General features: G+C 39.7%; 1 protein-coding gene across 1 annotated transcript in view; it reads right to left on the bottom strand.

Annotated features, from left to right (window-relative positions):
- The window catches only part of LOC144609963 (uncharacterized), a 121005-nt gene that overhangs the window by 13984 nt on the left and 86496 nt on the right, over positions 1–20525 (bottom strand). The window contains exons 25-33 of the mRNA XM_078428369.1: positions 19677–19721; positions 18036–18080; positions 17751–17894; positions 17264–17362; positions 15463–15513; positions 14485–14511; positions 13463–13525; positions 2523–2576; positions 1274–1309 (exon numbers count right to left, since the gene is read on the bottom strand). Of these exons, the coding sequence (XP_078284495.1) occupies positions 1274–1309; positions 2523–2576; positions 13463–13525; positions 14485–14511; positions 15463–15513; positions 17264–17362; positions 17751–17894; positions 18036–18080; positions 19677–19721 (564 nt within the window). The remainder of the gene's footprint in view (positions 1–1273; positions 1310–2522; positions 2577–13462; positions 13526–14484; positions 14512–15462; positions 15514–17263; positions 17363–17750; positions 17895–18035; positions 18081–19676; positions 19722–20525) is intronic.

Genomic DNA, 20525 nt, shown 5'->3' on the forward strand with positions numbered 1-20525 from the left:
TCACCTTGTGACAGGAAACATTAAGCTGGAAAGCGTTCATAAAAAAATTATGAGGATGTTGCCAGGACTCAAGGGCTTGAGTTATAGGGAGAGATTGCAGGCTTAGGACTTTATTCCTTGGAGCGATGGAAACTGAGAGGTGATCTTATGACCACATATAAAACAAAAGGGGAATAAATAGGGTGAATGTGCAGAGATTTTTTTCCATATTAGGACAATAGAGGACTAGAGGGTATAGGTTTAAGGCGAGAGGAGAAAGATTTAATAGGAACCTTAGGGCAACTGTTCCACAATGAAGGTGGTGGATATATGGAATGAGCTGCCAGATGAAATATTTGGCACGTATGTCATTTAAAAATATTTGGGCAGGTTTAAGATGGATATAGACCAGTGGCAAGGAAATGGGACCAGCTTGGATGGGGCATTGAGGTTGGCATGGACGAGTTTTGATGAAGGGGACTTTTCAGTGCTATATGAATCTATGACTTAAATGTTCCATTTAAAACAAACAATGCATTTAATTCATGTAACTGCTTCAATAGTCATAAATGTACACAGTCCTATACAGAACTTTACAATTGCCACAGAACCCTGGGCTAGATGGCAGAACAATCTGAGCATTCAAGCAAAACCATTAAGACCTTCTTTTGAATTAAACCAAGAATCAAAACAAGGCATAATGTTCAGCGGGTGAGAGAAAGGCGTTTTAAGGGGGATCTGAGAAGCAATTTATTTTTATAGAGAAGTTGATGTGTATAATGTGCTGCCAGAGAAGGTGGGGAATCAGACACAAATGTTAAATTTAAGAGGCATTTAGACAGACACACACAAGTAAGGCACAGAATATGGACCCTCTGTGGGCAAATGGAATTAATACAGAGGAAAAAATGTTCGGCATGGAAGGGGGCATGTTTCTGTATTGCACAACTGATTCCATAATCATTCATTATTCTTCACGCAGACGCCTTCCTAACATTCGGGTGCTACTCTGCCTGAGTTCTTCCATGGTTAGCCAAACCTGCCCTTGATAAATCCAAAGAAAAAAATAGTTTCTCACCAGCATTTCCCATGAGGGCTTCTCAGATTGACTCAGATACAAAATTTGTTACTGTTTGCTACATCTTTTTTTTTTTTTTTGCACACCTCCCAAAGGTAACATCCAGAGGAAAATATGGCCCTTGTAAATAAAGGTGATATTTGACTTCAATAATTCATGCATATTAGCATAATTGTCCACATAAACGAGACCATGCAGAAGACCATTCATTCTTACCCGGCCTCCCTTTTCACCCATTGGTCCTAGTGAACCCTGAAAAAGACATTAGCAGAGGTCATATTTCTCAAGTTGAGTTAATATGATACAATATACAGTCATCAGTAAATCTAAACTTGAAATAAATTCACCTATTAGACACCACCTGTGGGCAGCCGGTATAGAAGGTATTATTGGTTTAAAGGCGAGAGAGAGAGCAAGAGACCAGGGGAACATGGTGATCTTAATTCATCAACATCAAATCCCTTCCAGAGGAGATCTTTATTGACCAGCCAAAGGTTTAGAGATAATAACTATTCAAACCACAAGATGTGGGATAACAATCAATCATAACAGCACAGGTATTGGATCACTTTTGTTTTGTGCTTCACTTACATCTAAAGATTAGGTGTTGCATCTAAAGAGGTAATTTTCAAACTTTCTATTTGCCAATCAGGGAATGGATTGGAAAGGTAAGGGGAAGGGGGTGGTATGGGGCTAACAATAAAAATGCACACACGCACTTTCAAATAGACCTGGTAAGCAAATTGGTAGGCTTTGCCAATCAAAAGTCTGTATGAAGATGTATATATGTGGTTTTGCAACCATGGTTTGAATTATACTTTAATCTGAGTTGGATTGATTGAGGAGAGTGCTGATTGATATAATTACAGTTTTCCCAGAAACTCAAACTGGAAGTGATATTCCTAAAAGTTTCACTTGATGATATATATAGTCTTGGGATAACTTTGACAATAAAGAGTATTTTGTAGATCTTTTTTTAATGTCACAGTTAATTCCCTGTTGATTTTATCATGTGCTGGTATATAAAACACATTTCATACTTGCCATGAACCAAACCAATTTTAACTCGATACATCTGGCACGAATTAGGAGTACTTGAATTGGAATCTATGTCTTGAACCCACCCAATTTTCCTGATCTTCCAATCTATCTGGTTGCAGCATTTGCACTTTTTTAAAATCTGAACTTTCTCTAGGTGTAACACTATATTCTGCATTCTGCTCCCTTTCTCTTTTTGAGATACCTGTTGCACCATGTATGGTATAATTGCTCCCATAAATGGTGTGATCTGCCTGGATACAACACAAAACAAAATATATTTCACTGTGTCCTGGTAAACGTGACAATAATAAGTCAATAACAAACCAAACACAAATGAAGTATCCTCAGAGAACACAAATCACACCAGCTGCATTACTTAAAATTAAACTATTTCAGAACACAACATATTAACCAGCGTCCTTACAGGTAATCCCCGTGGTCCCATTGGTCCTGAAATTCCCATGTCTCCCTTATCGCCCTAAAACAAAAGCAACAGTTAAATTAAACACAATTAGCAAACAGCCCATACAATCAAAGTTAAAAGTGTTCATTCTATCAATGTAATTGATACTAACTTCTTCAATTAAAGCTACAACAAAAGTTCTTCATTGAGATCAGCTCGCACTCATGGTTGAATATTTGCAGAGGACATGTGCTCACGATTATACTCTTGCGATGAATGTTTAGATGGGTTTCACTTTATCTTTCTTAAGCACATGGTGTACAAAGTTTGCATTTATAAATATAGATTTTGCTGACCAATAACTGAATCAGTTTGCGTACAACCGAGACATACTGACCAGGACCACCCTGTGTTTATTGCCCAGTTATTTGGCATCATTGACTTAGGTGCCAGAGATTGGGGAAATGGAGAAAAATCTGGCAGTGCTCCATTCCAGGTCATTTTCAATGACTCTTGCTAGGAAGTGCACATGCATGTTTAAATACAACCTTCTGAGTCTGTGTATGCGTTTATCCACACACACCTGCACGAATGATGGCCTACACAAACTATTAGCCTGCTGATGCACGGAGGAGGAATTTTACCCACATCTACTCCTTGGAGATTCTGTGTAATTGAACCCAACATTGGTTTCTTGCTTCTGCCTTATTTTACTCTCCACTGTAGTCAACATTTGGAGGGTTTTGTAACCAATATTCCCATACACACCTTTGCTACGAGTGAGTTATAAAGACCATCAGAACTCCACCCCGAATCTCATCCCCCATCTTCACCCCACCCCATCTCAGTTCACATGGACCACATTTTGTAGGGTGCTTAGGTCTATGGAATCGGCTCAAATACAAAAAATAGAGTAGGAAAGGGAAAAGTACGCAGTGAGTAGACATATGCAGACATTATGGCATTTAAAATAGGAAAATCATTTTAACATTAATCCGAATGTAATCTTTTTGGATAGAAATTGCATGATTTTATAAACTTTAACTACATCTCGACCTGAAATGTCACCCATTCCCTCTCTCCTAGATGCTGCCTGACCTGCTGAGTTACTCCAGCATTTTGTGATACCTTCGATTAACTACATCTTTCTTCGCTTGAAAAAAGGAGCTCCATGAAATGAGATGTCAGTCATTAAGTAAAATGGTGATCAGACTTGAATTTCAGAAGTTGTTTAAAAAAAAAAGAAGGTATGGTATGTTTTAATTTTGAGTTGACTGTTGAGTCAGGCAATTCTCTTCTTTAACCTTGTCTAAGTATTTATGGGTTTGAAATTACAGCATGAAATTACATCCCTCATGTCAGAATCTATCTCCACTTTTGCCTTGTCCGTCCATTATTGAATGACTACTGGATGCCACGCTTGGCTACACTCTCCATTCAATGTCATTAAATTCCCCAAAGTCCTGATTAATTCCTTAAAACTGAGACTGGTGATGCTTGTTCCCTGCCAGATGGGCGCATCCACAACCTGTCATAAGCTTGGATCATTAGACCTGCCCTTCACATACCTTCCCCACTCTTCAAAGGCGTAATCTCTTTAGTGTGAACTTCATGACATTGAGATTTTTGTGGCCACTTTATTAAGTTACCTATGACCAGCTCTATTAATTCTCTCCTTGAGTTCAAGCATTACTGACAACATCTAACATCTCCTCACTGCTCCATCTACACACCATTTACTTCTGCTCCCACAGGAGTCAGAATCACCTCCTCTCTCTGCTTAAAATAAATAAAAAGACCAATATCTCTCGTTTCCCTTTCCCATGGCTTTCAGTGTGAAGAAGGGTCTCGATCCGAAATGTCACCCAATTCTTCTCTCCAGAGATGTTGCCTATCCTGCTGAGTTATTCCAGCTTTTTGTGTCTATCTTCGGTTCAAACCAGCATCTGCAGTTCCTTCTTACACAATGAAATACCAGTCTTTGCTTCCAAATGTTTGGCACACCTATGGTTTGATGTTACAGCTACATAAATGCTTGTCACACCACAACTATATGGATTGTGTGCATGTTCTAAGCACTATGTTATTGGAAGGATATACCGGCCTTGGAGGAAGGGTAACATTGATCTATCCAAATGTTTCCTGGACTCCAACGTGTAAATTTGGAGATAAGGTGATATAATCTAAGGCCACATTCACTGTACATCTAGAAGGTTATGGCCGATCTGTATGAAGTCTACAAGATATTAAAACTGATAGATTAGAGAGAAACCATTTCTGCTTGGGAGAAGTCTAGATCTTGGGCATATTGATAAAATATTATTGAAGAATTACTTAAGAATTCATCAGGATGCAGTTCTATCCCCATACTGTAGAAGTGTGATCCATCTTTTAAGAACGATAGGTAGTATGGGATTTAGGGAAAGGGTCTAGGAAAAAGATACAGAGTTATGTCAAAGATCAGCCATGGGCTTTTAAACTGGCAGAACAATCAGATAATCCCATTGTGATTATTTTTCCAGCGTAGAGACATTTCTTGAGTTCTGCTGTAGTTTCACATTTATTATTTCATCTTGGAGACCTAATAGAATGCCACATGTGACATTTAGTTTTATACCGCTCCTACATCACCTCTGGGTCATGAACGTAACTGTTTGTGTGTTTCTACCTGAGATAAAATCATAAACGAAGAGAAGATTTATGATGCTCAGTGTTGAAGGTATTGTATCCATATTGCAAACATCCAATAAGAAATGCATGTGAAATTCAACCTGGGAATCAAAAATATTTAGTCCTGCTCCTTCCAAAGCTGGACTTCGAACAACAAATGATCACCAACTCCAGTCACTTTTATTACTTATGCTGTCTTTCATCCATCCCATTGTCAATAGCGCTTAAATACTCAGTTCAACATCACAGCTTTGGATAGAGCAAGCCACATATATTTTGAATACTTGGATTGAATTTCAAGTAGGTTTCCTGGTTGGAAGTGAACAATATCGAAACGTATAAGATTATTAAGGGGTTGGACACGTTAGAGGCAGGAAACATGTTCCCAATGTTGGGGGAGTCCAGAACAAGGGGCCACAGTTTAAGAATAAGGGATAGGCCATTTAGAACTGAGACGAGGAAAAACTTTTTCAGTCAGAGAGTTGTGAATCTGTGGAATTCTCTGCCTCAGAAGGCAGTGGAGGTCAATTCTCTGAATGCATTCAAGAGAGAGCTAGATAGAGCTCTTAAGGATAGGGAGTCAGGGGGTATGGGGAGAAGGCAGGAACGGGGTACTGATTGAGAATGATCAGCCATGATCACATTGAATGGCGGTGCTGGCTCGAAGGGCCGAATGGCCTCCTCCTGCACCTATTGTCTATTGTCTAATATGGCTTTGATATTTTTATACTTCTGACTCATTTATAAATTGAACTCGGGTAAGAAGTCAAAGAGAACAATAGAATTGCCTTCCAGAGGTGGAGTAGTAGTGCAATTGACACACATATGGTGTTCTGTAATGTCAACAAGATAAAACATGCCTGGAAAATAGGCTCCTGCAGAGGCACTCCACGAGTAACGGAAATTTTACTGACCTCACATAGGTGAAAAGATACCAATATACCGTTACTACCTCTGACACCATTTCAATTACCCAGCTGATCATCTCATCTCCTCTCACTGAGTGGTAGGGAACCTCCCCACCCATTCAGTACTACTTAAAAAAAACTGAACCAAAGACTTCTGCTGGTCTTCACGAATACATGAATTTATTCACATCCTACTGTCTTGCACTAACCCCCCCCCTCCCCTGCAAAATAAATCACCATATTTTATCTAAATCAGTGTAACAGTTTGTAGAGTGTTTATATGCCTGTACGTCTTTAAAGATTTGGTATATCTCAAGTAGTATGTCTCCGGATAGATATATCGCCGGACCCAAGCATTGCCACTTAGTTAAGACTGCTGCTTCAGTAAAGAACATTCTCATCTGGAGCACTACCATCTTGCTTAACTGCTACCCACTAAAAGGTAGGTATCTGCCAATTTCCTAGTGCCCATTAAAAAATGCCCTATCCCCTGATAATTGTTGCACTGGGCCACCTTGTATGTGTATGCTGAGACCAGATGACTCTCGTTAGGCAAGGACTTCTGCTCGACCTACATGTAATCTACTGGCTTCTCAACAAGCTCATGCAGTCCCCACATGGCCAGGCATTAATCTGTTCACAGCCTAGATTTTTTTCCACTTGAAGAATCTGACCCGAGTATACTCGGGGGTGGCACTGAACAGATTAAAAGAGAAGGCACAGTGCCATTACTATCTCTGCAGAAGTGCTCCCTGATTACACTGGAATCGTATTTCATGCAAATTGTTTTATGTTCCTCTCCATTGCTGGTGGATGTTTTTCTACATTCTATTAATGTATCTCATCTGTAGTTTGGGGTGAGATTTGACTCACCAATTTTTCACATGTCTCGAGCCCCACTACCGGCAACAATATCAACTACCTCTTGCACCTTGTAAATTCTCTAAGGACTACAAGGATAATGAATGTCAACCATGATTGGGGCATCACAGGTATCTGTCTGGTGGCTCATTAAATAAGGAGCTAAATAACTGATGAAACTATAAAGATGAAGAGAAATAGATGAAGGAGTGGATGATGAGAAGAAAGAGAGGGAAAAAAGACTGAAAGAAGTGAGAGAGTGGAGAGCTCGGAATGATAAAGAGTGGGTTGAGGATGTTAAATCAAATTCTTTACCTTCAGTCTGAATAATCACACGTGATACTGGATTAGCACATCAGATTTATTCCACCATGGGGTTCTTCCCGAGAAGATCTCCAGACACAACACTAGTGTCTGAAGAGAATATCAGCTAATAGCATAGATTCTCAAGGAGAGAAAGAAAAAATAGAGAAAGAGTGGAGTGAGGGCTGAAAAAAAAAAAGTATGATGGAGAGTGTATTGAGAAAAGAGGAAGGAAGGAAAGGTGAGGGGAGGAGAAACAGTGAAGTGAAGGAGAGAATGAGATATAATGCAGTGCACTGTGGAAAGAAGAGGGCAAGGAAAGAGGTTGGTGGGGAGAGAGGGAGTGACAGTGAGAAAAATGGAGTGGGAGAAAGAGAGAGAAAGCAAAAGAAAGGGGCGTTGAAAGAGAAAGAATGGCATGTAGTGTGTCCGATTGGGTTCTTTCCTCTCCCTTTTAGAGTTGGATATAGCTCTTTGGGCTTAAGCAATCAAGGGATATGGGGAGAAGGCAGGAACGGGGCACTGATTTTGGATAATCTGCCATGATCATATTGAATGGCGGTGCTGGCTCGAAGGGCCGAATGGCCTACTCCTGTACCTATTTTCTGTTTCTATGTTTTCTGTAATGAAATCAACAGCATCTGGCTCTATATCTCGCCAGTGAGGGAAGATCTCACACTCTAGCCAAGGATATGTCACCTATCCATGTTCACCAGAGATGCTGCCTGACGCACTGAGTTACTCTTACTGTCTTCGACGGCAACAAAACGTAGCGACACTTGTACACTGCCTGGATGTGGACGGCTACATGATTTTACCAGGTTGTGTGCAAAACAAACCATTTCACTGTACCTAGGTACATGTGACAATAAAGTATAATTGAATGTCCACAGGCGATGAATTATGAATTCCCCGGAAACTGATACTTGTTCTATTACCAATTACCGACATCAAAACAAATGAAGAGTTCAGGCTAAGATATTGGCTTGTAGTTTTCTTATCTGCAAAACTGCAAGTGTGCAGGGTTACTGCATAATTGGCATTACTATATGCTGCCACTTATTGGTAGTTCCACGTATACCCAAGATGAGTAGTCACTGTATCATAATGTAAAATATATTCATTTTACTATAAATTCCATCTTCTTTCCCATCTATTGTAACCTCTCACATGGAGTGCGGACCTACAAGTCACAATACATACCAATAAATTTGCACATAAAATCACTTGGAATTAAAATTTTGGTCATAAGCATTTACATTCAACTATTTACTATTCTGTACGGTGTCCATGGAAATTTGCAATTGAAATTGCCTTAGCCCAATGGCCCACATTTCGTCTCACTCTTACCCTTTCTCCTTTTGGTCCTGCTGGCCCTGGTACACCCTACATAGAAATGAATATATTTATATATTTAAGAACAACACACTACCCTCACCTGTTTTCTAGCAACAATGCCATTAACAAAAAAGGCCTAGCATTAGAGCAGAAGGGCATTTAGATCATTCAGAGACTAGTACATGAACCAGTTGTTCAGCCTAAAGAAAATTAAGTAGCGCATTCTTAGTAGGACTGGGGCATTTCTGTTGGTGAAATAAGCCTGGGTTTTACCAATGTAATGAATACGATCTGTACAACATATAAGTGGAGGCAGTGCCTTGAATTAATCTGCCCACCAATTTTATGTGTCTCCTCTTGTGTCTTCTATGTGGCCAAACAGGTGAATTTAGAAATGGTGAACCAAGAGACTTAACACTGCCATTTTGTGGCTCTGTTTTAAATCAAGATTGCAATACAATCAAGTACATTGTTTCTTAGGAAGGGCGAGTGAATGAAAAGAAAATATAGACATTAGGATAAAATCCTTGGCAGTTTACATGGAATTTATGTAGATGGAAATGTAGTCTGCATGGCCCTCTTTTGTTTATCAGGTACCCATGGGAAAAGAAGATTGTTGCTCTGTGTATTGCTGATAACTATATCTGAAGAGTCTTTTTGGCTCATTGATGCAGTAAAAGGCTCTGTAATTTTGTCAGTACAGGCGTACATGGACATTAATGAGCTTAGTCAAATTCTTTTCAGCTCTTTGAAATTACCATCTGAAATAAAAATCGAAATGTTGGATATACCGAACAGGTCAGGCAGCATCTGAGCAATTAGAAACACTTTGTCCAATGTGGAAGATTAACTCAGTTTCTCTTTCCAACGATGCTGCCTGATCTGCTAATGTGTTTCCAGGATTTTTCCCTTTAGATTTTAGATCTTCGTTATCTGCAGGTTTTGTTGGTTTTTATTTACTGTGGGATTAACATCTTTCTTACTGTATTGATTCATGTGAGAAAATGCACATAAACTACTGTTGAGGACGTCACCATGCAGCACAGTGAAGGCTGGAAATTTGTCTTGGTCATTAAGTATATATGGAAATATAAATGCATTGTAAATTGCTTCAGTAATTTTTCTACTGACATTCTGAGGCAAAGTACAAACTCCTGCTATTTTATATGCAGATCAGCATACAAGATGAAGAAATATATCTTCTCTAGTGGGATAATGGACAGATATTCTTTGGTTGAGGTGTCCAAGAGATGATGGAGGTTTTTGATTCCATTGCAAAATTACTAGAGAACATCCAGCAATATAGCAACCTACATATTGAACCAATAACATGACAAAAAGGGATCAAGTTCCATCTCCACTATGGAAGGTTGAAAAGAATCTGCTGGATTTAGCTCAAGGGTCCAATTCTGCAGTGACAAACTAAGAAAAATGGACAAATTCTCCTACTTTTTGCAGCAGTCCCTGCAGTAATAGGCTAATGATGTTCATTTAAAAATCTCAGAGCCTTCAAGAAGCCTGGGGAACACGAGACATCATTCAGCCTCATTCGACACTGAGTTATTTTTCAATATTTAAAAAAACTGAATAGTTATGTTTAAGTCTGTGCATTTCTTATTTTATTGAAAACCTAAGTGATATCCTTTGTTAAAATCTAGTAATCCTGAGCAAGGGAAGAACCAGCTAAACAGAAAGTGTGTATCTGTATTTTCAAAAGGTCTGCCAAACAAAGGAATCTAATTGAAATCCAGTCTCACTAATGTACACTTTGCTGTGTTGATGCACTGCAGTGTCTGATTATGCCAATTTCTGTGTCTTGGTTACTGGACACGATCCTCTCGGTTCAAGCATGGTTATGAAGGTACCTTTACTCATAAGTCATGAGTACTTTACCCTCTCTAGTCGACCAAAATTGAATTTTACCTCAATGATCTAGGAATCTGTGCAACAAATCCTGCAGGATGGAGATGTGTTACACTTTAATTTGAAGGGTCCACTTTGGTCAGTATAACTCAGTAAGATCATAGGCTCAAGTTACACATCAACATTAAATGCTTCAGACCTACTAAGACAGGATAGATTTACTGTAAACCACAGATTGCTTTGGTATATGTAAATGTAGGACAATTGATAGAACCAAAATTGTGTACTGCTCAACAAAACTAATTTTGTTTAGAAGCACTTTAATTCTTTATTTCCTACATTTGTTAATTTACCAGAATTACAACACTGTGTCTGCGATATTTGTAGCCATTGAACAGTCACATTACTTAAGCATTTCCTAATCCGAATGGTAAACCAAAATGTTAATTAAGCAGTCGCATGCACTGGCACATATCTCATGCTTCATTGACAATGGTAATGATTCACTGTACAGGCATGGATTCCAGCGATGTTAAATTCACAATGCAGCCCAACAGCAGTGTAGCAGGCACGAACTATGTAGGAGAATGGACATACAGAACTCACCAGTGGTCCAGGCTGTCCATCTAAGCCAGAAGCACCCTGGACGGTGTATGAAGTGTTAAAAGTGGAAAGAACAGTGGGGAAGAAATGAATGTAGCAGTGAAAAGGGACATGTGCTGGCATAACTCAATGAAAGGTGATGACATAATGTTGAAAGGGATGAAGACTTGACATATCTATCAGCACACATGAAAGCTTCTGGAAACACAAACAATTTAGCTGAATATTTCAGGCTTTTGAATTTGCTTTAATATTCTGATAGTGAATTGGCAATGGAAACAGCATTGTGGTTACCAGGAGTTACCTGTGTAATAATTTTACAGAACAGGTAACCAGCACAGGTATTAGCTGAAAAAAACCGAATGCCAAATCTTCACAATTAGCAAAGAGTGAATATGACCAGCACCTTGTGTGATTGAAAGTGAATTATGATACATGTACACTGGATCAATAATGAATTATGGTGATGTTGGTGATAAAGCACTGTTTTTTATCCATTACACAATGGATAATGAAATATCTAATGCAGAAGGAAAGACGCTATTTCAACATTAGACTTCACACACACACAAACACACACTGCAACTGCAGCTTTCAATTCCTTGTATATTCTCATGAATGTTTCTGTGACTTTAATAATGAAATTAAGCTTGTGTCTGTTTTTTCATCTGCCTATTCTTTAAATTCTGTTGATCATCCAGAACTGGACTTCCCTATAGTTATTGATGTCATAAATAGATTGTGGAGAATGGCTCTGTTTTCTCTGGAAGGGTTATGATCTCACTGAGAGGGCTTGACAAATTGGATATTGTGTTTTTCTCTTGGATGGTGAATCTCAAAACGATGTTCCCGGGACAAGGGTTCTGCCTTTTAATTGGGGTATGGAGATGTGACTTTACTCAGCAGGCTTTGAGTGCTCAATACTTTCAAGTGCCAGTTCAATAACTGTCTGAACAAGAATGGAATTGGCAAATATGGTGACTTTTGACAGGAATGTACAGTTATGGTAAAAGACTGATTGTAACTTCAAATAAGTTCTGAGAAGCCTTGATGATTGGGCTAATTCTGTTCATTTATGAGTACTGCTCGTTAGGACACCATGAATGATTAAAGGTTGATATTACATTTTGAAAACTCTTTCATTTTTTAAAATGTATATTTATGAAAATCAAAGTAAGTTTTATGTTACTAAATGTTCCAGGATTTCATGCCCCCTGCCTTGATTTGTCCTTGCGAATTATTGTGGAATGCAAAAATACTGAATTGAGTTTTGATGAAAGGAATTTCAGCTGCATAGCTGAAGACCCGGACTCTGCAGCAGAGAACATGGACGATGCAGGTCTAAAAGCTATGATTTTTTTCTTGATAATCGTGACCCTTCTCAGTACCAAGCTTGGCCCAAGTGCCATGTTTGTGTTGATTTATGCTGCGGATGCTGATTCAGAAAGGCTTGGCCTCTGCTTGATTTTCAGCCCAGCATTTTTCTCAAAAAGCCCTGAAAGAAATCTCTGGAAGTGAGGCATGACTGGTGTTAACTTTCCTTTAGTTTTAGTTTAGAGATGCAGCACGGAAACAGGCCCTCCGGCCCACCATGTCTGCGCCGACCAGCGATCCCCGCACATTAACACGATCCTACACACACTAGGGACAATTTTTCCATTTATCAAGCCAATTTACCTACATACATGTACGTCCTGGAGTGTGGGAGGAAACCGATGATCTCAGAGAAAATCCATTCAGGTCACGGGGAGAACGTACAAATTTCGTACAGATAGCACCCGTAGTCGGGATCAAACCCGGGTCTCCGGCGCTGCAAGTGCTGTAAGGCAGCAACTCTACCGCTGTGCCACTGTGGCCCCCCCTTCCTCGTTCTGCTGCTCACTTGGTTTTGTTGTCCTTATTTTCACCCCCCACCGTCACTGCCCTTCTCCTCCCCAAAATTCCCTGGAATTCTGTTTATTTCATGGAAAGTTAGCCATGCCAATAGCCAACCTATTTTATTTTACGTTTTTCAGTTTTATGGAAAGTGAGGCTGAGAGGGTTGCACGCACTAAAACAATTCACGGCTTGTCAAGGAGCGTTAGGTTTCTGCAGAATGAAAAGGACCAAGTTAATTTCTCCCCTTCTGAGATTGAATTCAACATGAAGTTGTAAACTGGGTGGGCAGATGTTCACCTCTGGACCTGCACACCTGACTGTACAGGTTTAAAAAAAAAAACCTAAACTGATGTGGCTTTTAGTTTTAAAAACGGAAGTCTAACGTGCGGTAACACACAAGTTATGGTTAGATGGTTTCTATAAAGAATTAATGTGATTTGTCGACCATGTTAATTTCACTCTCATGCCCAGAAATCCCACATTGACGATATCAGCTAGAAATAAAGATTGACGTCAGGAACAGAAAATAGAACTTACAGGCAGTCCCAGGGGACCTCGATCACCTCTATCACCTTTGAAACCTTCTGCCCCAGGCTCGCCCTACATCAATAAGAAAATTGTGGTGTAATATGTTCACAATGTCATATCTGTATCATACACATGCTAATCTATCCAAGTTACACACATAAAACCAGTGCTGAACATTCTAATGTATAAACATCTTGGAACTAAACTGTGAAGTCCAAATGCTAATTATGAAAAGGAATACCAGCTAAAATGTAGAGGCTTTATACTTGGCCAGTCATCTCTGTTGGCAATGAAATACTGGAAATGTCCTTTCAGGTCAAGCAGAAATTCTGGAGAGAGACAGTTCATCTTGCAACTGTAGGATCTTTCCTCAGAATTCTGTCTCCACAGATGCTGCCTGACCTACTAAGTTCTTTTTAACATTTCCAATTTTTAATGTAGTTATCATGATGCAAAAAAAACTACAGATCCTACATGTGGGAAATAAAGTGTGTCGAAGATTATTAGCTTGTGTTAGCTTTCATAAAGCAAAGTAACTCCTTGCGTTTGAGAACATAATATCATACTTAGTCAAAAATATGGTGTGTCGTTTCAATTTTCATTTTGTCAATGATATTTAATGTTGATCTTTCAGAATCAAGAACTTGAAAATCTATGTTAAAATACAAAATGGAAGTGAATTTTAAAAAAAACCAGAGGGTTAATTTGATGAGGACAATGACAGTTTGTGGATTTTAGATTAAAAAAATGTACCATTCAGGCAACAACTAGCATTGCCTCAGGTTGAACAACTCATTCCATGAATTCTTTCCCCTTCAGATCTTTTCAAAACATGTATTGCACATCAAAGATCAAATGTGTTTTCAATTCTTATCAATCAACAAATTTAAACTAATGTATAGAGAGGGAAATTGTTACATAAAAAGTAAGCAGCAGCAAGCCTCTTTTATCGTACAAAGCTCATGATACACTATTCTAAATATATATACTATACACGATTGTAAAAGTAGTTCAAGAATAATTAAAATTACCTTTGCCCCTGAAAAGCCATGTGGACCCTGGACAGAACAGATCAGAAACCCGGTTTAAAATAAAGACAATTTCATCCACATTACAATATAACAAGCTCATTTCCAATGGGATCATTTCCAAATTTATCAACATGACTGAAAGAATAATGGATTTTAGCTACACGGTTAGGTTGTAGGGGTTGTTCTCCTTGGATGGTAGGTTTGATATGAGATGAAGACAAGCTTAGATAAGGTAGACAACGAAATATTGCTCCCATTTGCGGAAGACACAAGGACTGGAGTTTACGATTTAATGATTTGGAGACAAAATAAGCGGGAAGTTTGAGGAACGACTCTTTTAGGCAGTCGGTGGCAAAAATCTTGGAACCTACTACCTATTACGGTAGTGGAAGTTGAGACATGTGTGATTTTCAAAAGGAAATTAAATTTACACTTGAGGGAAGTAAACTTGTAGAATACGGGGACAGGGCAGGGCAATAGGACTGACTGGATTGATGGACAGAGGGTCAGCATTGATACAATGGGCTGAATGGTTTCCTTTTGTGTTGTAATAACAGTGGACTCTCTGACATATGAACATATTGCTCTTTTCAAGTCCTGATGCACTGAAAGCAACCTGACTATTCTTGAGCATAAAGCAAGCCAGATATGCTATCAACATGTATGATCCAGACGTGTATGATATACAAGTTTTCCATTCAAAGATAGCTATTCTGAAATACAATTAATTACCCTGGCATGATGAGGTATTAAAAGATTTCATAAAAATCAAGGGTTTTTCAGTAGGCATAAGGAATGCGATCAAAGGATGTATTTTAATTTCAGGTTTACACCCTGTTAATGCATTTACAATCACCCTCTGCTGATATAATACCCTTAAAATTAAGCTTAACTCTGCGAGCAAGCGTATTGAATATGAGAGGTTATGCTAGCTTCCTCCTCATCTTTCATCCCAAGTTGAGAAGAATGGAGGCTTACCTTTGGACCTGGGGGGCCCTCAGGCCCAGGTAATCCTGGCGGCCCATTAACCTGCAAAAGGAAGAAACACCTTTCAGTGTGTACACGAGGCAAACTTTGCAAAAGGTTCATGAAACAGTGGACTGTGCTGTGCAGGCTCTGACTGTGACTTATAAAATGGATGGTAGTTTGCTGATTGAGCGCAAATCCTTTTACATGATGCCACTTAACAGACAAAAAGATTTAGTGGGATTTAGGCCAAATACAGGCAAATGGGACCAGCTCAGATGAGTCAGCATGGATGAGTTGGACTGAAGGGCTGGTTTCCATGCTGTATGACATTAAACACACTAAATCGCATATTGGTCAGCAATACGTAGAGCTATCTTATGTCTAATTCTTAGATTTAATTGTTTCCAAAATCCGATTTTGCAGGATGAAAAATGTTTTGTGTTTTCTTTAGCAATTTGCTTCAAGTTTCATCTGAAATTGCCCTGTGCTGTGATCTGGATTGCATTGCCTGAAGCTTCAAAGGTCATTTTCAGTAAAGGGTAAATTTGTGAAGAAGAGAAATTTTCAGGGCTAGCGACTAATAGTAAAGTTCTTTCAAAGAGGTGGAATTGCAGATTGGGTGAATAGCCTCCTTTTAGATGCCCTCTGGTATAAACTATAGGCTACTGGGCCAGGAAACAGGGCAGAAGGAGATGTGATCAAGACAGCTGTGGCAGTCTTTGGCTTATGATGGGCATTGATGGTTAACCTATTTCCGGAGATGCGGTTGAAAAGATTAATGAAGGAAAAACTGCTGATCTATCAAGTGATAATTTTTTTCACGTGCTTCTAACCTTGTGGGCAATGTGTTGGGTTCCATGATTTTGGTGAGAGGGAAAAGAAAAGACATAAAAACAGGTTGTGGTAGTATATTTGGTAGTCAATGGTCATGCAAATTGCATTCAAATCATTCAGCATCCAAGCTCATGGTCAGAACCCAGCTGATAAAATGAATATCTCCTTAGCCTTTGTGCCTCAACCCACAGATAGCTCACTGTAGGGCTGATTTTGTACTAACGCTACATGAAGGAGAAAGATGAAGAAGGGTCTCGACCCGAAACGTCACCCATTCCTTCTCTCCAGGGATGCTGCCTGACCCGCTGAGTTACTCCAGCATTTTGTGTCCACCTTCGATTTAAACCAGCATCTGCAGTTTTTTTCCTACACACAATACCAACCACTTCCTGGGCAATGGGAAGACCCTTATTCAAAAAGTACTTCCATTTCACTGGCATAGTTCTTCAATAGAAAAGGGGATGAACTTGTCTCTCCTGATAAATGGAGCCTCCATGGTGACAAATTGTGAATGAAGCTGCTAAATAAGGTGAAGGATTTAATCGATAATTTAATTTATGGCACAGTGGCGCAGCTGGTAGAGTTGCTGCTTCACAGCTCCAAAGACCCAGGTTCGATCCTGCCCTCGGCTGCTGTTTGGGTGGTGTTTGCACGTTTTCTCTGTGACTGCGTAGGTTTCCTTCGGGTGCTACAGTCAGCGTGAACTCGGTGGAGAGAAGGGTTTATTTCCATTTCTAAAAACTAAACAAAAACTAGAAAAGGATTTTAAATAAGGCACTAGGATGAAGAATGGAAATATAATAGGGCCAGATGTTAAATAGAAGAGGTTAAATGTAATGGGAACTTAAAACGGGATGGAGAGGGAATTAAGTGGTAGCCATTTCCTTGGCACCAATATGGGGCTATTTCTCAAGACCACTTTAACCCTATTGTGTTAAGCAACAAAAGGAAGTGGGCATCAGCTGCAGATACTCACAGTTGAGCCTGGAAGTCCAACGGGGCCTGGCAGTCCAGGAGGGCCTTGCAATCCTGGCTCTCCCCTTCCTCCTTTTTCACCTGTGGGCCCATCTAAACCCTAAACACAAAACACACAAGGAAACTACTTCAGGGCATTGAAAGCTAATTCAAAATGCTCTACTCTAAGTTGGATTGTTCAGAAATGGGATAGTATTTCAAAAGTAAAGTAACATTTGAGTCTTCTGACTCACATTGACAACTAACACCATAGGGTCACTTTAACTGCAGTTAATGCAAGAAGAATTTATCGTACTTCATAACTTAACCAGTCTGGTCAACATGTAAAACCTTTGCAGTTCATTAACGGTTTGGATAATTATAAATGAAAACCTTTCGCATATAATTGTCAAAACATTTAACTACGATGGAGATTGGACAGATTTATATTAATGTTTATAGAATCAAGGGCGTATATCTGAAGTAAGGTTTTGAAGGCTTGAACTCACAGGTGATCCGACCATTCCAATATCTCCTTTGGCTCCTTTGGGACCGGGGAATCCCATAATTCCTGCCTCGCCCTTGGTTCCTTCGGGTCCCAGTGGTCCTTGCGGACCTGAGGGTCCAAAGTCTCCTGGCTTACCACGGGGCCCCTGAGAGAATGAAACCATGTTATCCAGACAAACTCTTATTGCCACAAGAAGGTTGAACAAGGCTAAAGACAGAGGCAAGTGAGATTATGTGAACGCTGTACGCCCATGACGAGCAGTTGCTTTTAAAAAATGAAATATTACCTTTTCTCCATCAAGTCCACGTATCCCTGGTAGGCCTATTTCACCCTTTAAAAATAGAGTAACGTATCAGTAAAGATGTTCTGCCAATGCATAGCAAACAAACTGATTGTATTTCAGAAGTAGAAACAAGCACGGTGCGGTGGCGCAGTTGTATGGTTGATGCCTTACAGTGCCTGAGAGCTAGGTTCAATCTCAACCATGGATGCTGTCTGTACAGAGTTTGTACTTTCTCCCCGTGTCCACTTGGATTTTCTCTGAGATCTTCGCTTTCCTCACACACTCCAAAGACGTACAGGTTTGTAGGTGAATTGGCTTGGTATAAGTGTAAATTGGCCCTAGCGGGTGTAGGATAGTGTTAATGTGGGGGGATTGCTGGTCGGTGTGGACTCAGTGGGCCAAAGGGCTAGTTTTCGTGCTGTATCTCTAAACTAAAAATCTAAACTAAACTAAAGTAACTGCAGATGCTGGGTTTACAAAAAAGGCACAAAGCATCTTCAGATGGTCTGAAGAAGGGTCCTGACCCGAAACGTCATCTATCCATGTTCTCTAAAGAATTTACCTGACCCACTGAGTTACTCCAGCACTTTGTATCTTTAATTGTACCTCAGCTTGCATTTCAAGGTACTTAAGACATTTCGGTGTAAATTCTCATGTCGCAAACAAGCAACAAACGTAATACATCACTGGGAAAGAAGTGTTTGTATTTGCTACTGTATGGAAAAAAAATCAAAAACCGGGAAGCTTCTAATAGCAAATACAGCAAAGGAAGTCTTTTTAATATTGATGGGTGACTCTTTTTAATATTTATGAAATGAGTCTTGTGAAACAGTAAATTGGGAGCCAGTTTGTGTTGGTGATAAAAAAAATGCATGTAAAAAATGTGTGTGTGTATATATATATTGTCAAATGTTCCAGATAGAACAATTAAATTCTTACGTGCAGCAGCACAATGGAATATGTAAACCTAGTGCACTGTATGTATATGTGTGTGTGTGTGTATATATATATATAAAATATATATATATAATATATATATATAAAATATATATATATATGTGTGTATGTGTGCGTATTGGCATATAGATTTTTTTTTAGAGATACAGCGCGGAAACAGGCCCTTTGGCCCACCGAGTCCGCGCCGCCCAGCGATCCCCGCATATTAACACTATCCTACACACACTAGGGACAATTTTTACATTTACCCAGTCAATTAACCTACATACCTGTACGTCTTTGGAGTGTGGGAGGAAACCGAAGATCTCGGAGAAAACCCACGCAGGTCACGGGGAGAACGTACAAACTCCGTACAGACGGCGCCCGTAGTCAGGATCGAACCTGAGTCTCCGGCGCTGCATTCGCTGTAAGGCAGCAACTCTACCGCTGCGCCACCATGCCGCCCACTGTATATATACTGTATACATGCACTGCACTTTTGCTCATTTTTAAATTGTTTACAATGTTCTAGGTTTACATATTCCATTGTGCTGCTGCAAGTAAGAATTTAATTGTTCTACTTGGAACATTTGACAATAAAACACTCTCAACTCTTGAAAAGCGACCCGTGCGTAAAACAAGTTGAAATCATTACCGTCAACGTGGAAGCTTTCCAGCTTTGAGTCAATGAATTGGGTGTAAACGTACCTTCTGGCCTGGTAGACCTGGCATCCCTGGAACCCCCGGAGGTCCCTAAACATAAACAATATCAGTTCATCAAGATAACGTGACACATAATAAGTCAAGGTCATAAACCACAATCGTGGCCAATATGTATTACTAGTTATTAGTTCCTTTAATTAATCAAACAGAAAAGATATGCCATTATTGTCAAATTCTATGAAACAGAAATTAAATTGAAAGGAAGATTTGCATCACTTTGTTGCAAAACATTTTACAGATAATGATGCCATCACTGTCGCAATGTGAAGAGTGTGGCAGCCATTTTGTGCACAGCAAGCTCCCATGAACATAAATGCAACAACAACTAGAGGTTGTGATGTTCTTTGAGGATAAAGGTTGGCCACAATGCCATAGAGAAATCCCTTGATCTTCAAAACAGACCCACAGGATCTTCTGCATTCACAGGTGAGAGCCTACTAGACCTCATCTGAAATACAGCACCCCCAGCAGTAAAGCACTCCCTCAGAGTGGGAGAAATCACGGAGAGTTTAATGCTCAGGCCTCTGGGTTGGGCCTTGAAACTACGATTGCTTGGAACTATGCCATAGATGATGATATTGGATTCTTGTTTTGGTTCTTTCTTAATGCTACGCCAATCTTTCAGATGGAATCAGGGAGCAGGATAGAGGAAGCAGTATTGCCCTTGGTGCAAGAATTGGGCAGCTTCTGCTCTCATCCATTAAGTGAAGTGAATCAATACTGTGTACTTCAACACAGCAAGTTGGTGTGAGCTGGTGCTTACTACAGCAAATGTGGTGATACCAGCCATGAAGGTATCATTCCAAATGGAGTTGGGTGAATGCATGGGAAGAG

This window comes from Rhinoraja longicauda, chromosome 35, assembly GCF_053455715.1.
Source record: "Rhinoraja longicauda isolate Sanriku21f chromosome 35, sRhiLon1.1, whole genome shotgun sequence".
Classification (NCBI taxonomy): domain Eukaryota; kingdom Metazoa; phylum Chordata; class Chondrichthyes; order Rajiformes; family Arhynchobatidae; genus Rhinoraja; species Rhinoraja longicauda.